Genomic DNA, 14,829 nt, shown 5'->3' with positions numbered 1-14,829 from the left:
TTGCTTTGTTTTTAAACAGTTTCTATCTTTTGAATTGCCATTAACCACAGCATGATTTTCATGGTGGAGTGAAGTGGGATATGGTTAATTTTATCTCATTTTCCATATTAGCAAATAAATAGTAGAATTAACTGCAGTTTGAATTGTTAACACTTATAATATGCCAGGTACTATTTGAAGAGCAAAAAAAAAAATTAGTTTCAGAATACACAAAGCATAGTTTAGTTCATGATTCCTCATATCACTTTGGAAAACAACTATATGTTTTTGTTTTTATCTTCCGCCCAAGGATATATAGTGAAAATATTGTGTTCAAAAATTGCAAGTCATGCTATAGATTTTGTAATCATTTTCATCATAAAATACATATTTGGTGTGTTGTTTTTTTTAATTAAAAATTTGCCAGCAGAATTAATTTTGAATAAGTGTTGTGTATGTGTTTTTGTATTCAATTGATAAGAATCAATGAGAATAAACATATTGGAACTTCTGGCCCCTTTTGTTTTAATGCCATTAAAATGCCTGGGAAAAGATTGTTGAAAAACTAAAAATTAAAATACAATAAATGGTCTGGATATTTTACTTTATAATTTCTGTAATACTTCACTTAAAAGGAGGCAACTGGTCCAATTTCAGTAAGACCCAAAACAATATGATGAGAAAAAATATTGGTTGATAATTCCTATATGCTCTTTCCTATATGGTAAATATATAGCAATTCATTTAAAATAATATATAAACAAATCAGTTTAGAGTTTTTCTTAGTGACATTCATAAAACACATTGCAGTTTTCCTTCAACATGGGTTTGTTTTGGTTTTGTTTTTAAAAGACAAACCTATTATTTAAGAACGAAACAATCTCCTTGGCAGGTGGGGGTGGTGTTGAATTACCGTGATATAGAATGATATCTTACTGGGGGAAAGCTTTATTATTTCAAGAATTCAATTTCAGATTGCATTTATTCTTGTTTGCTTCTCTTGCTGCAATGCACGAATTTTCTTTCTTAACAGATAACGGAACTGTTGTACAAGGATGAACGTTATTGCCAGGAGCCTCAAGGACCAATGGGTAGCGTTTCAATTTCGATGATTGTAACTTATCCACAAATTCATTCTTCTGTGTATTGATGGGCTAGAAAGATTACAGCAATAAACATTTTCTTTTTGAAAGTGAAATTTGAAAACATTTGGTTTATCTTTATATTGCTAACCACAACATTTTGAGATCTATGAGTTGTTTAGTTTTGTCATAATTATTTTCTTAAAAGACAGGATTTGGAGGCCTTTTCTTTTTAGGAATTGAGGAAATGCTTCTTATATAGCACTGATGAAAGTAGGCTTACGAATTTGTAATCCTTAGTGTTTATGTGATTTTAATGTCTTATAGGTGTTAATTTAAAACATATAAAGTAGTACAGAGGTCTTGATAGATTTTTTTCATTTAGGTATAATTTATTACATTATCTAACATTTAATTATTTCACTATTTTTATATAATGGGGCCTAGAATATAGGGTTTTCTCTAAGAAGGTACCCTTCCTGAAAGTTTGGATTTTCTAGGTATTAACACATGGCCCTATACATTTTATGCTTGAATGCATAGAAAAATTACTGTTGTTATAAAACATCTTTGCTAATCTTAGTTTTTCATTGGCTAATAGGCAGCTCTCCACAGGATTGCTGTATCTGCTTATTAAAATTATTTAACTTTCTATACTCAACATTTAACAATCCTTTTAAATTTTATGTTTTCCTAAATGTTGCCCATAAAAAATTAGTATAGAAATGTGTATAAGGCATTTATTTATTCTCACTATTGTGATTTGGACAGGAAAGAAGTAAGGCCTTGGGCAGGACCACTTCTGTCATAGAGTGGTAGAAAAAAATAGATTGAAGTAAGATTCAGTACTGAAAAGCTGTCACTCGGTCTGAAAATAATTAATATTCCTTTCACTCACCAGTTAGATATGTGCTCCCAAACCACATAATCTCTATGCCTCAGTGATCATTGTTGCCATTTCAGAGCCTCTCATCAGGGTGACATCTCACACCAAAATGATTTCTTATAAATTAATCTTGATAACATGACAGTCTCAGTAATTTTAGTGGAATGCTTTCTCTTGTTTTTTTCCACAGAAGCTGTTGGCTATTTTCTTTATAACTTGATTGACAGCATGAGTGACTTAGAGGTACAGGCCAAGGAGGAGCGTTTGAGACAATACTTCCATCAGCTGAAGGAGATGGTACCATTTCATTTTTTTGCTATATAATGCCTGTCCTGCCTGACATGTATCTATTAGATTTGAAATTGCTGCTTTTAAGTACAACCAGACCACTTCTCAATGACATACAGGAGTTGGAGACTTAAATTATGTCTGAGATAATTTCTGTTAGACCAATTTCAGTTTGCTTGTCTAAAACTGAATGTTTTTTTTTTCCTCCTTTTGCACAGAATGTAAAAATTTCCGAAAATATCTACAGAGGCATTCGTAATCTACTGGATAGCTACCATGTTCCTGAATTGATTAAGGTGTGTGAAAACTAATAATTAACTTTTTAAAATGCTTAATTTATATATAAAATCACATTAAAATTTTATTTAAATATGATGTGTAGTACAAGAAAATTTATTTAAATGACAAAACAAGGCTTTTTCATTGATTGTTGGTAAATACTGTTTATATATTGAAGAATTCATTTAAAACATTTATTATAATGGTTAATAAAATATGACAGAATTTATGGAAATTTTTGAAAAGATGGAAAAATAGCAGTAAAATGTGAAACTTTCAAAATTGGCTTTTGCCATTTGCTAATATATTTTTCCATGTGTTTTCTAATTCTAATTTAAATCCCAATTTTAGGATGTTCATATATTGGTTGAAAGAGAGAAGACAGACTCTCAAAAAGTAAGTAGGTTTTTTGAGTAGATACTACCTACTATAAAAACAAAATTTAATGAAAATTCTAGACTGTTTTTATAAAATCAGTGGTTCCTAACATTTTGCCGTCAGTATAACTCTAAGAAAGAAGTTGGTAAAAGCTATTTCCCAACTCAGAAAAATCAACCCATCTAAGAAATTTGCATATAATCTCAGGAGCTTTATAAACCCCTAGAATCCATTCACAGATCCCCAGATTAATATTCTTGATAGCATTTATGACATTTAGGAAAGGTCAATTTAAAGGGAAGAGTTGCAAAAATAAGTAAGTAAGTAAGTAAGTAAGTAAATAAATGGAAGAGTGGCAAGGGGTACATTTTCTTTCCTTTTTTCCTTTTTGTGGTAAATTTCCTTTTTTCTTTCCATTTCTGTAGCCTATTAAGGTTTCATCATCTGAGTTGGAGTCTACACTTGAAAAACTAAAAGCTGAAAATCAACCTGTAGGAGATATCCTAAAGCAACTCATATTAGTGCTTTGTTCAGAAGAGGTAATATTTGTTTAAATATTCAAAATATGCTACTAAGGTAAAAAATTCTTTATATATAAAAGTATAAGCAAAGCCAAATAGAATATTTGTGATTTTTATGATTATTATACATCTTGCCTGAGAAGAATGCAATTAAATGAAAGGTTAACTAATTTCCACTACACCTTGAATGGCATGTTTTCAGGTTGCTGTAGTTTGTTTACAATAATCTGCAAAGTGAATGATAGTAACAGCCATGATAGGTTTATCATACATGCCAAATGTCCTTTCAAGCCATGGCTCCGGTCTCTTATATCTAGATTGTCAAGCAACTGATACATGCAGTAGTCATTTGCAAGTCAAATATTACTAGATTGTTAATGCAGGGATTGAAATTCCATTTTCCTGCTGGAAAAAAAGCTCTTTCTGAGATAAAGGGTCTCTTGCTTTTTTTCAGCAGGCGTCCAGCTGTACTTTGTGTTTATTTTAGTGTGTGTCTGCGATTTGTGGCATATCACTAGATTTTTTCAGTTTCTAGTTCAATATGATTTGGTTGTATGCCTGTGATTTTGGGGAAAAGATATAATGGGCTTTAAGATTGTAACATGGTACTGTTAAATTCCAAAATATTTTTTCACATTACTTGGATATTAAACTAGACTCTGAGGAACTTTGCAATGATACATTTTCAGTGTATGGAAATTAGACTGTGAGTAAGGGGTGGCTTGGTATATATTTAATCTGGGATGTCCTTTTTATAATACAGTACTAAAACATCAAATTTGGTATAGTGGTCTGTTTTGCATTACAGATAACATCTTTTAAATCCGACATATATGTCTTACCTGTTTTTCAATAGGTGAATGAAAATATTAAGGAACAAGGTGAAGTAAATAACATGAATCCATTTATTTTTAAAGCATGAGTAACTTTTTCTACACTTTGAACATTAAAACAAGAAATTTTGTATTTTCTTTTATATTTATTCTTTTTCATGTCTATCCTTTATTTTAGAACATGCAAAAAGCTCTTGAATTGAAAGCAAAATATGAATCAGACATGGTTATTGGTGGCTATGCAGCTTTAATAAATTTGTGCTGTCGACATGATAATGCAGAAGATGCACTGAACCTGAAACAAGAATTGTGAGTATGCTGGCACTGAAACAAATCAGCGTTAACGCTGATACTATCCTTGATGGATCATGAAGTTTGAACATTACTCTCTTATGTAATATAATTTTTAAAATTCTCTTTTGGCAGTGTTTTTGCATAATATAAAACTCATTGATTAATTATGGCTTGTTTTCAGCAAAGAGTCTTTGTCTAAGTACAAGACATTCTATTCCTTTAAAGCCAAGACCCCCTCTCCCCCAATTTATACAACTGCATATCACAACAGTGGTGATGGTAACTATTTTATAAGGCTTGTTAAACAGTCTCCTTTTTATACTGTAGTGTAAACAAAATTCTGTCCATTTTTCAGGTATCTTTAGGTGTCTCATTTTGATAGATTTATCAAATAAAAATATGTCTCTTTGAGTATTTCAATGTTCATTACAAAGTTGGGATCACCTAGAGTGCTACGAAGCAAGAGTTCCTTCAGTTCCTATCATTTGCTGATAGAGTGATGTAATTTATATGTAGTGCTAGAGTTTTATTTCTTTTTTCATTTTGAATATAAGAAGTGAATGTGAATATGGCTTCAAAAATAAACCTTAACTGAAATGTAGAGGCCAATATTAGTAACAATTCAGATTATCTGATAAGTGATAAAAATGGATATTGCTGTTCTTTGTGTAGTTAGTTGACTTTTAACATAATATAAATTTGGCTTTTAACTTTTAGTGACCGTTTAGATTCATCTGCTGTCCTTGACACCGGCAAGTATCTAGGCCTTGTAAAAGTATTGGGAAAACATGGCAAACTCCAAGGTAAGCCTGGGCATATAAAGGAGATATGTGATGCAAGTCTCTTGCCACTGGAATAACATGTGAATTGATATTAATGGTATATCATGTCCTGCAAAGTGCTTGAACACTTTGCATACAAATTTGCATGTGAATCTAACCAGAGCAGCATGGACAGTGTAGGCCATTAGTTTTAATGGATTGGCAAGCTTGTCATTTACATTTGCACAGCTCAGTGCTTTTTGCATTTCTGCAGCTAGTTTTTATTAGCATTGCTGTTTGGATTGAGTTTGAAGATCTTGGCTTATGGAACAATTTGCTTATATGCCTGCACTAATGGCTTTGTTTTTGCTTTAAAATGTCTGAAGGCTGAACATAAAACTTATAAACATAACCTTTATTTTAGAATATGAATTTTGCAGCAATCTTTGTCTTACCTTTTGATAACATTAACCAAATGTGCACTTTAACAAGTTTTTATTTAGAAGTTTTTAGAGAAAGCCTAGATGATATATAGCTGATGTGCATACTCTAATGTTCTCATTGTTGAGATAATGCTAATGCTAAGCCTAATATAATTAATTACACTTGATATATTCTTACTATTTGCTTGTTTCTTAACTTTCTCATTGGGTTTTATTTTGAAACTTCTTTTTCAGCCTTCCTCTCTTCCTTTTATTTCTAGAGATTTAAAAACTTATTTTATAATGAAAAATGTATGGAGAGACTATTTGATATAAAAATTGAATTTTTTTTCCTAGGAAGCCTTTCTAACACAGAAAATTCTTTATAATGATTAGCTGCTTTTAAAAATCACTTTTTGTAAAGCGGTCAAAACATTTTGCCTGTGCAATAATTAAGAGCAACATTATAAAAATGCACTTATTCCATATCCTAAAATGTTTGTTTCTGCCTTCCTAATGAAGCTTAATGAATCTAATGTATTAACATGCAGTCTTTTGGAAAGCTTTCATTGGCTCTGCTTGGCTAATTAGTATCGACATAGCAAACAGGCCCTATCGGTATCAGACCATTAGTCTGCCTGTATATACAGTGTAAACACATCTTTATTATCTGGCTTCCTGACAAGCCATCTGCTGAAGAAACAATGGTGTGATTTAGCAGATGTTAGCTCTGAACGATAAAAGCATCCATTTAGGAGGATCTTAACAGCTATAGGGCAGACTGTACAGGGTTATGTGGTGCAAAGTGGGCACACAGTCCCTATCTATAATTTGTAGTCAAAGTTGCAGAGAAATGATAAAACCATGCTATTGTGGATTTATAATTGTAGTCTCGTTTAGAAATGCAAGTAGTAATTAACTTGAAATCGGCATTATACACTAGAATTTACATTCCTGCTGGGCTTGAAATGCTGTTTTAATAGCAGTTTGTTTTCCCTACATGAAATTACCTAAGGGTCTTTTGTGTTCCTTCGTTGTAGATGCTATTAACATTCTAAAGGAAATGAAAGAGAAGGATGTTCTTATCAAAGATACAACAGTTTTGTCCTTTTTTCACATCCTAAATGGCGCAGCTTTAAGAGGTGAAACTGAAACAGTAAAACAGTTACATGAAGCCATCATCACTCTAGGGTTAATTAAACCAACCATCAACATATGTTCCCCATTGGTCACTCTATATCTGGAAAAGTAAGTTAATTGAATTTTGAATTTTATATGTTGGCATTAAAAGAAGGAGTCTAATCATTTGGGGATTATACTTTGTCACTACTCTGTGGTGCTGTGGAAGCCTTGAAGGTTATTTGCCAAGACTAAGAGGACACATGGACTAGGTGACCTTTAAACTCACCAGCAGCTCTATGGTCCTGTGGATTACTTCTGATGGATGGTCTATGGTGAATTTTTGTAGGGCACATGATAATATTGCATGAAATCTAATCGAATTTTTTCCAGTTTTGAGCCTTATAAGTGTTAATTAATAATAAGTGTAAGAAAGAAGGATTCCCTAGGGGCTTTTGATTATGCATCATGACTGTTAATCAGTAACAGTGTGGCAGCATTTCTTCAGTGTTCCTTTTCTATAAATGGTATTTTAATTGCTGTACCAATATAGTTTTTCTGTTGTAGAAGTTGTCTCTGTGCCTTGTGAGATGAATTTTTTTGAAATGCTCATGTTAGTGTCCAATTTAAAGTATTATTTGCAATGCAAATCATGAAATCAACCTACTCTCTTGTAATGATGATTAAGTACCCTTTATTATCTTTTCCTTTTGTGTGTGTTTGTTTTTTTAATTTCTTAGATCTTAACTCTTTTGTCATCTTTTCCATGGCTTAATGCAGTTTTTAATCTGCTTATTTCCTCATTGGGGCTTTCTGATTTTAGTTTGGATGTTGTCCTATCAATGCCAGGAGGAAAATGAAAGCTACATCTTAATGTTCTTATATTTTCCCCAAATTTCTGGTAATTTTCCTTTATTTATTAGGGGGTATAATTAAATATAATGAGTGTTTTAGAATTGAATATAAAATGTAGAATAAAAAAATATCTTTATGTTAGGAAATGTGTATATAAATATATATGTATACACATATACACTCACATACATGCTTTATGAAATAATTCCTTTGCCATGCTATTAAAAAAACAGTTTATCAAGTTAGATGATTGGCCAAATCTTAACCTTTACTGTCTCAGCATTGCATCCTTTTAAAGAAATAGTGATTCAAACAATTACTGTATTATTGAGTTCTCAGGTTCACAGCCAACTTTATATAGAAATCCTATAATTAATATGCTTCCTACTAGAATTTTTTGATTGTTTAAAAAAGACCCATCTCTGCAAATTGCATGTAGAGCTCTGCATAGGGATTTGAAAGAATGGGCCCAGTGCCCAGAAATTTAGGCCCTTCTCCACTATTGAGCAAAAATAAAATAATTAACAAAAATGAGGCCATGGTAGAAAAGAATCTTACAAATAGAAATACTTTGAAGACAGAGGAGACATAAAAGTTTTCCAAAACAGGTCTGCAGATGGGGCTCATGAACCAAGAAGAGTTTACCCAAGGGAACATGGAAATACCATGGGTTTCAGACTTAACCTGGAGCTTCTCTGTGCTTTTGATTATACAGTACAGCCAGAGAATTGTATGTCCCAGTAAAATTTGGCTGTCCCTGTTAATTGGACTAGAGAAATCTAAATTAGCATCTTTTCTTTAATGATTTCTTACGCTTTTCACATACATAGAGAAATTATTACCTTTATTTTTATTTGCCCAAGGTTTTTTTATTTTTTTTATTTTTTGTTATCTTTGCTTTGTAGAGATAGTCTCCATGACAAGATCTTTCACATTCATCTATCATAATTTAAAAGGTTTTTATGATTGTTTTATTAGAGTCATGAGAATAATAAAAAGGAGACAGGAAATTTCATGTTTATAAATTGCAGAAAACAGTAGCAGCACTCTTAGTTGGGGATAAGTTAAAGGAAAAAATTGACTTTGAAACTTTTTTCCAAATGTGTTTTCCCCAACCAATGGGCATTATTAGCTAATTCAGAATCTTGACAAGTGCAATACTAGGATTAACTATACTAGTTAATAATCCTAGTAATATAATGTAATTGACCTCAGCAGTTATGAGCTCAACTAGGGAATGAGTCTTAGTTATTCAAACTTGAGATAAAATTACGAAAAACATTCCAGAACATAGTACAAAATCTTCATCCTTTCATTCAAAGGCAAGCATTTTTTTGGAATGTCATTGCAGTGACTCTAAAGAGGCTATTACTTACACATTGTAATTCTGGAAAAAATTCATGAGATTGAGTTCCTTAGATGATGTTTAAGATTCAGTAGATTTTAATTTTGAGCTGACTTTTTCAACATTAGAAAAAACATGGGAGAAATTAACACTGTCATTTTGTTACTTGGATAATATATAAAAAGCTTTATGGATATGGAAAATAATAAGTTTTGCTTTTATTTATTTGCCAAAATAACAACAGGTTTGCCCAATTATAAACAAGTTGATAAACTAATCTGCTTCTGTATTATCAAAATGATAATATTTGTGTTGAACAGAAAAATATGCAGAGTTGAACATTTTCATGTGTTCCTTTATGTTAGGATTGTTCTCCAAGTCATGTGTCTACATGTAGTCCAAATGAATGTTATTTTAAACATTTTCTTTTATGGCTATTTACATTTTTAAAAATTGAGATCATGCCTGATTCTGGGAAATGACCTGAGTCCTCCATATTAAGGAAGAAAGAAATGCTTTAAAATAGGTTAAAAGAGTTTTTGATTAGTCTTTTTGCAATGGTAAAGAAAATGAAATTAATAAAATCTTGACCATTAGGTTTAAAGGCATAAGAATTTGATGCAGTTTCAGATTCACTTGTTTTATAGCTGGATCTACTTTTGTTTCATTGCATATGAAAAATATCTCAAGCTGTTTAACTGGATTATTTAGTAAAACTGATCAAAGAAGCATTACTTTTTGCTTTCCAGTAAGGATTTTTCTGTGCTGATTTGTGCTATAATCTGTATGTATCCACATACATTTCATTTAAATGAATCATGGACTTTCTATATGTAATCCTCTCAGAGTCTTGATAAATTAATCTTGAGTTTTTCATAAAAAGGTCATAATTTCTGTAGATAGCAATATGTTTTAAAACTCACTGTAACACTTTAACATGTTACATAAATGGGAAATATATTTTATTAAATGCTGGTTATTCTGTCATATACACTCCCCTTCAATTTTAGCATCTTCATTTGTACTGGATACTTTTATTATTTGTGGGAATGCTTGCCTTCTAGAATAAAACTCTTTATGTGCTGAAAGGAAATTAAGGAGGTTTGGCTCTTTTACTCCATTATTGCAATTAAGAATTTAGCATCATCAGTGCCAAAGGACAAATGTGTTTCATTTGCCCTAGGGGGACAGGACAGTGATAAGATGATTTTTCGTCAAGGATCGTTGGGTCGTAATTAAGTTACATTCCTGACTATTGCTTTCTGAAGGATGATTGGTAAATGACAGGCTTCATGTGCTTAGTGCGGACAGTGTTCAGTAGGGCTTTTTCTCCCTCTGTCAGAAAATCCTGTTGAGCCTGATAATGTAAATGTGGCATTTTATTCTGAACAAAAGAGCAGGGAAATGAGCTATCTTGTCTAATCATTCAGTTGTTTAACACCGACTTCCAGTTTAGACTCAATTGGCTGGAAAGCACTTGACATGTGAAGTTAGTTAGTGCTGTTCGGAATGCATGTTTGAGTAAATTTTAAAGTAAGTGACAGCTAAATTGTACCTAGGGAAATTACAAAGCCTTCAACACAGTTAATTTTTTGGGAAGGATTAGTTGTAATTGCAACACCAGTCTCCTTGAAGATTCCTCATTTATAGATGATGAACAGAAAAAAAAAATTTGCTCTTTCAAGGGTTGGTTCTCTTAATTAACAGAATTTTTGTGAAGATGATGGTTTCTCCTGAATTGATTTCTCTCCAAACTGCAGATCTGCTTAAAATTTATACAACAGTTTGTTTTTAGAATGTTAAGGTGTTTCCCCCCACCTTTAAAAACTGCCCCCCCCCCCAAATCCTTCTTTTCTCTAGTGATTTCAGATTTTGAGAGCTTTTTAGTCAGTAAGCCCTTTAAGTAAATTGCCACTTCTGTAATACTTTATGCATTATGTTGGAGCACTTTATTTTTTTGGTTGTTAAAATTAAGTATACTCTCTGAAATTGGAAAGTTTACTATAACTAAGGAGACTAAGTTTAAAGCTACTGATAGGTGAATAGATAGAGGTCACTGATTGTTCTTGTTCTAACAATTCAAGATCATATGAAAGACATTTGTGACTTAAAGTTATAGTGAGGAATTTGGGTCAGGAGTGCTTTGTTTCCTAGTACTTTTAAGTAGATATTTTTATGGTCAGGAAATACCTTATATGAAAGTATGTCCAGTGTTTGTTTTTCTTTCAGGGACATTATATCATACTTATAACAAGGACTTAAAACCAGATATAACATGTTTGCCTTATGAGCTTAAAGTTTGCCTCTATGTAATAATGCAAAATTAAGTTTCTAGTAGTTTTATGTAAGTTCAGATTTCCTTAAAAACTGAATTAGAGATTTCAGAAATGAATTTTTAATATGAGCAAAGTGAGTCTATTCATGTTAATAAATAAAACTTTCTTTTAAGTGATTGAATTACTTATTGGACTCAGGCTATTATGTATATGTGTTCTTAAAATTGAGGATTATAGAATCTTTCCTCTGTTCTGCCTTTATTTCATAGACTTACAGAATTTTGATAAAGCTTATATGAAGTTAATTTGCATCAATCAAAATATTTTAAAATGATTGCCTACTATTTTGTAGCATATATAGTTTTTTGGGTTTTTTTTAGCATATATAGTTTCATTCATGAAAATTACTTTATGCATTTCACTGAAATATTTTTTGGGGTAGTCTAGTCATTGAACTATCACAGTGGAGTTTTTTGTTTGTTTTTTAGAGGTAATAGTAATTGATTTTCTTTCAGTAGTTGAAGGTTGTGAAAGCAGGGACTAAATTTTTTATCAGGAATGGACTTTTTACACTTTGTGACCCATGTACTATATATATGTGTATATATATTTATATATATCTCCTATATAATAAAAGGGTAATATGCAAATCGACCGAACGGCAGAACGACAGGTCCCTATGATGCGCACTGACCACCAGGGGGCAGACACTCAATGCAGGAGCTGCCCCCTGGTGGACAGTGTGCTCCCACAGAGGGGAGCACCACCACTCAGCCACAAGTTGGGCTGAAGGCTGGTGAGCACGGTGCAGCTGCAGTGGTGGTGGCAGTGGCAGGAGCCTCTCCCGCCTCTGCAGCAGTGCTAAGGATGTCCGACTGTGGCTTAGGCCTGCTCCCCCTAAGCCGTCAGGTCAGTCGGACATTCCCCGAGGGCTCCCAGACTGCTAAAGGGTGTAGGCCTGGCTGAGGGACTCCCTACCCCCTACTCCTGAGTGCACAGATGTTGTGCACTGGGCCTGTAGTGTATATATGTGTATGTGTGTGTGTATGTGTGTGTGTGTGTGTGTATATGTGTGTATATATATATATATATATATATATCTGAAGGACAGAAAGACCAGTCACTATGACACGCACTGCGGGAGCTCTGCTTGGCTGACCTACCCGTCCTGACGGTCCACCAGCCCGGCGGCAGCCACTCCCTCCCTCAGTAGTCCTGCAGGTCCAATCTCCAGTGAATGGGCCAGGCACCGGATGTACCAGTGCCACCCAACAGTGCCGCTGGCCTCCTGGAAGTCGGCCTTGGGCATTGCGGCTGCTTCCCCTCCCAAGGAAGAAAGGATATAAAAGCAGCAACAACTGGCTCGAACATCAGCGGGACGGAACCCCTGGGCCGGCAAGGGCATCCCACCGCCCGCTGGGAGGGCCGATCGTGTCCCATCCCCCACCCTCCCACCCCCACTGGGGACCCCACCTGTGCACAAATTCATGGACAGGGCCTCTAGTTTGTATATAAAGTTTTAGGAATTATGCATACAAGAGGGGGCAAAAGTAGGTTTATAGTTGTAAAACATAGAATACAATAATTAACAAACAATACAAGAATAAAACTGTTTCATGTACTCACAACTGTAGACCTACTTTTGCCCACCCCAATACACTGAAATAAGTATGGAATCAAAGTTTTGAATCCAGAATTAATGGTTATCCACAAGATTTCTTGAAAAGATTATTGTTGTTTCAGAATAGAATTTTAAATTAATTCTAATCTTTTAAAGTGTACAAAAGAAATCATAATCATTTTGGGTCACAGAAACTAGAAGTACACTGATTGGTAGTGTTGTGTGTGCCCCACATTTTGGGCATAAAGTTGTTTTCACCTTTTCCTTTTGATATGTTGCTGCTCTTACTGACTTTATCCTGCCTAATGAAAGTGGTATTTTCAGGAGATTATTTTTTCTGCTGGTGTGAAACATTTGAGCTGATAAACCTAATAAGCTCAAATTCATAGACCCAACCTCACATTAGAGTATTAGAACTGGGAGGGAACCCAAAGGTCCGTCAGTTCAGCTATTGTGTTAATCTTTTCATCGCCACTTCTAGGAATGTATCACATTGCTGCAGCTGAACTGCATGCAGTACTTATCAATGGGATTGAAATTCAGAATTCCCATGAGTATACAGCTATTTTCATAGCAATGAGACTATAGGGACTTTTTCATTTCCATCACCACATTTCTAAACTTTAATAGGAAAAATTAATAATGTTATCAAATGATATGAAGAAGGGATACTTCTCTCTTTTTAAAGGGACATGATCCAACCACAAGTCAGAATGTAGATAATAGTGATTGGAAAGAACAGACTAGTCATTAGTTCATTTTTATCGTAAGTACCGCTTTTTTAAAATGTTTCATTATAGATTTCTATTTCATTTTGTTGGCAACCTGAGGGCAGTAACATTGGCACTTAAATTTCTAACAAATATAAGAATTATTTACATTTTGATATTCTTGTCTTTTCTGTTGTTGTTTTGAGCATGTATAATCTTCAGACACATATATTTGGAGACCAAAGACTATTAACATGTCTCTTTGATTGACAGAACAATTATTCATTCATTTATTGATAGTTTTGACCTAATGTAGGGGAAATACAATTGAGACATTACTATTCTAGTTTGGGAATTGATCTGAAAAAGCAAATCATACCACTTTTAAAAAATCAGTATGTGTTAGCTTTTCTCTTAAAAATATGTTAGTAGTTTTCCATGAAAAGGAATTGTAGAAAGGTAGTAACTGAACTTGTGTCTGAAGCAAGGGAAAATACTGGTTATATAAAGCTTTATATCATATGTGGTAGCTACTGTAGCATTTCTCTTGTATGACAGTAATCTAGCCTGCAACATCTACTTGCAGTTTTGAAATTAACCTGTAATTTAGTCTTCACCCCAAATGACAAAAATTCAAATGACTCTGTGGGGTGCCAGAAGATGCACTGTAAACAGGGCCCAGTAAGGGGATAAGGTAGAGTTCCATCAGGACAGGCTCTTTTTCACTGTGTCAGGATTATTGCAGTAAAATTAATGCTTCTTCATGGTATTTTACTTTTTTAGTACAGCTTAAAATCTTAATCTAGATAAAATAGTAATTCAGCCTAGGGCAACCTAACATTTGTATAATGGACCAAAATGTTAGGGCTTCAACAGAAAATTTAAAAAGGCTTTTTTCTTTTGAAAGCTGTTGCTTGTGTGAGAGAAATGTGTTTTCTCCACTAAAGTTATCACTGTCATGACTTTGGTCCATGACTCTAACCATGCCTCTTCTTTTTTCTTTTTTTTAAATACATTTCCTGCTTTCTTTTAAAAAATCTAATTTCTAATTCAAAATTGTATTGCTGTATTAGGTTAACCAAACAACAATGCTTTTAATAGAGCATAATGTGTAATTAGGTATACTCCACTGAAAGTGGGAGGCCCAGGGAACTGATGGTAGTACCATTCTTCCTGTTCA

At 33.3% G+C, this 14,829-nt stretch overlaps 1 protein-coding gene across 1 annotated transcript in view; it reads left to right on the top strand.

Annotated features, from left to right (window-relative positions):
- Window positions 1-14,829, top strand: part of LRPPRC (leucine rich pentatricopeptide repeat containing) — an 88,726-nt gene that overhangs the window by 36,440 nt on the left and 37,457 nt on the right. Inside the window, exons 16-23 of the mRNA XM_028140007.2 lie at window positions 1,013-1,070; window positions 2,138-2,244; window positions 2,454-2,531; window positions 2,866-2,910; window positions 3,318-3,431; window positions 4,425-4,555; window positions 5,258-5,343; window positions 6,764-6,971. Coding sequence (XP_027995808.2) covers window positions 1,013-1,070; window positions 2,138-2,244; window positions 2,454-2,531; window positions 2,866-2,910; window positions 3,318-3,431; window positions 4,425-4,555; window positions 5,258-5,343; window positions 6,764-6,971 — 827 coding nt within the window. The remainder of the gene's footprint in view (window positions 1-1,012; window positions 1,071-2,137; window positions 2,245-2,453; window positions 2,532-2,865; window positions 2,911-3,317; window positions 3,432-4,424; window positions 4,556-5,257; window positions 5,344-6,763; window positions 6,972-14,829) is intronic.

Source organism: Eptesicus fuscus, chromosome 16 (assembly GCF_027574615.1).
Source record: "Eptesicus fuscus isolate TK198812 chromosome 16, DD_ASM_mEF_20220401, whole genome shotgun sequence".
Taxonomy (NCBI): domain Eukaryota; kingdom Metazoa; phylum Chordata; class Mammalia; order Chiroptera; family Vespertilionidae; genus Eptesicus; species Eptesicus fuscus.
The sequence above is the reverse complement of the archived record's forward strand: the minus strand, read 5'-3'. Positions and strand labels throughout refer to the sequence as shown.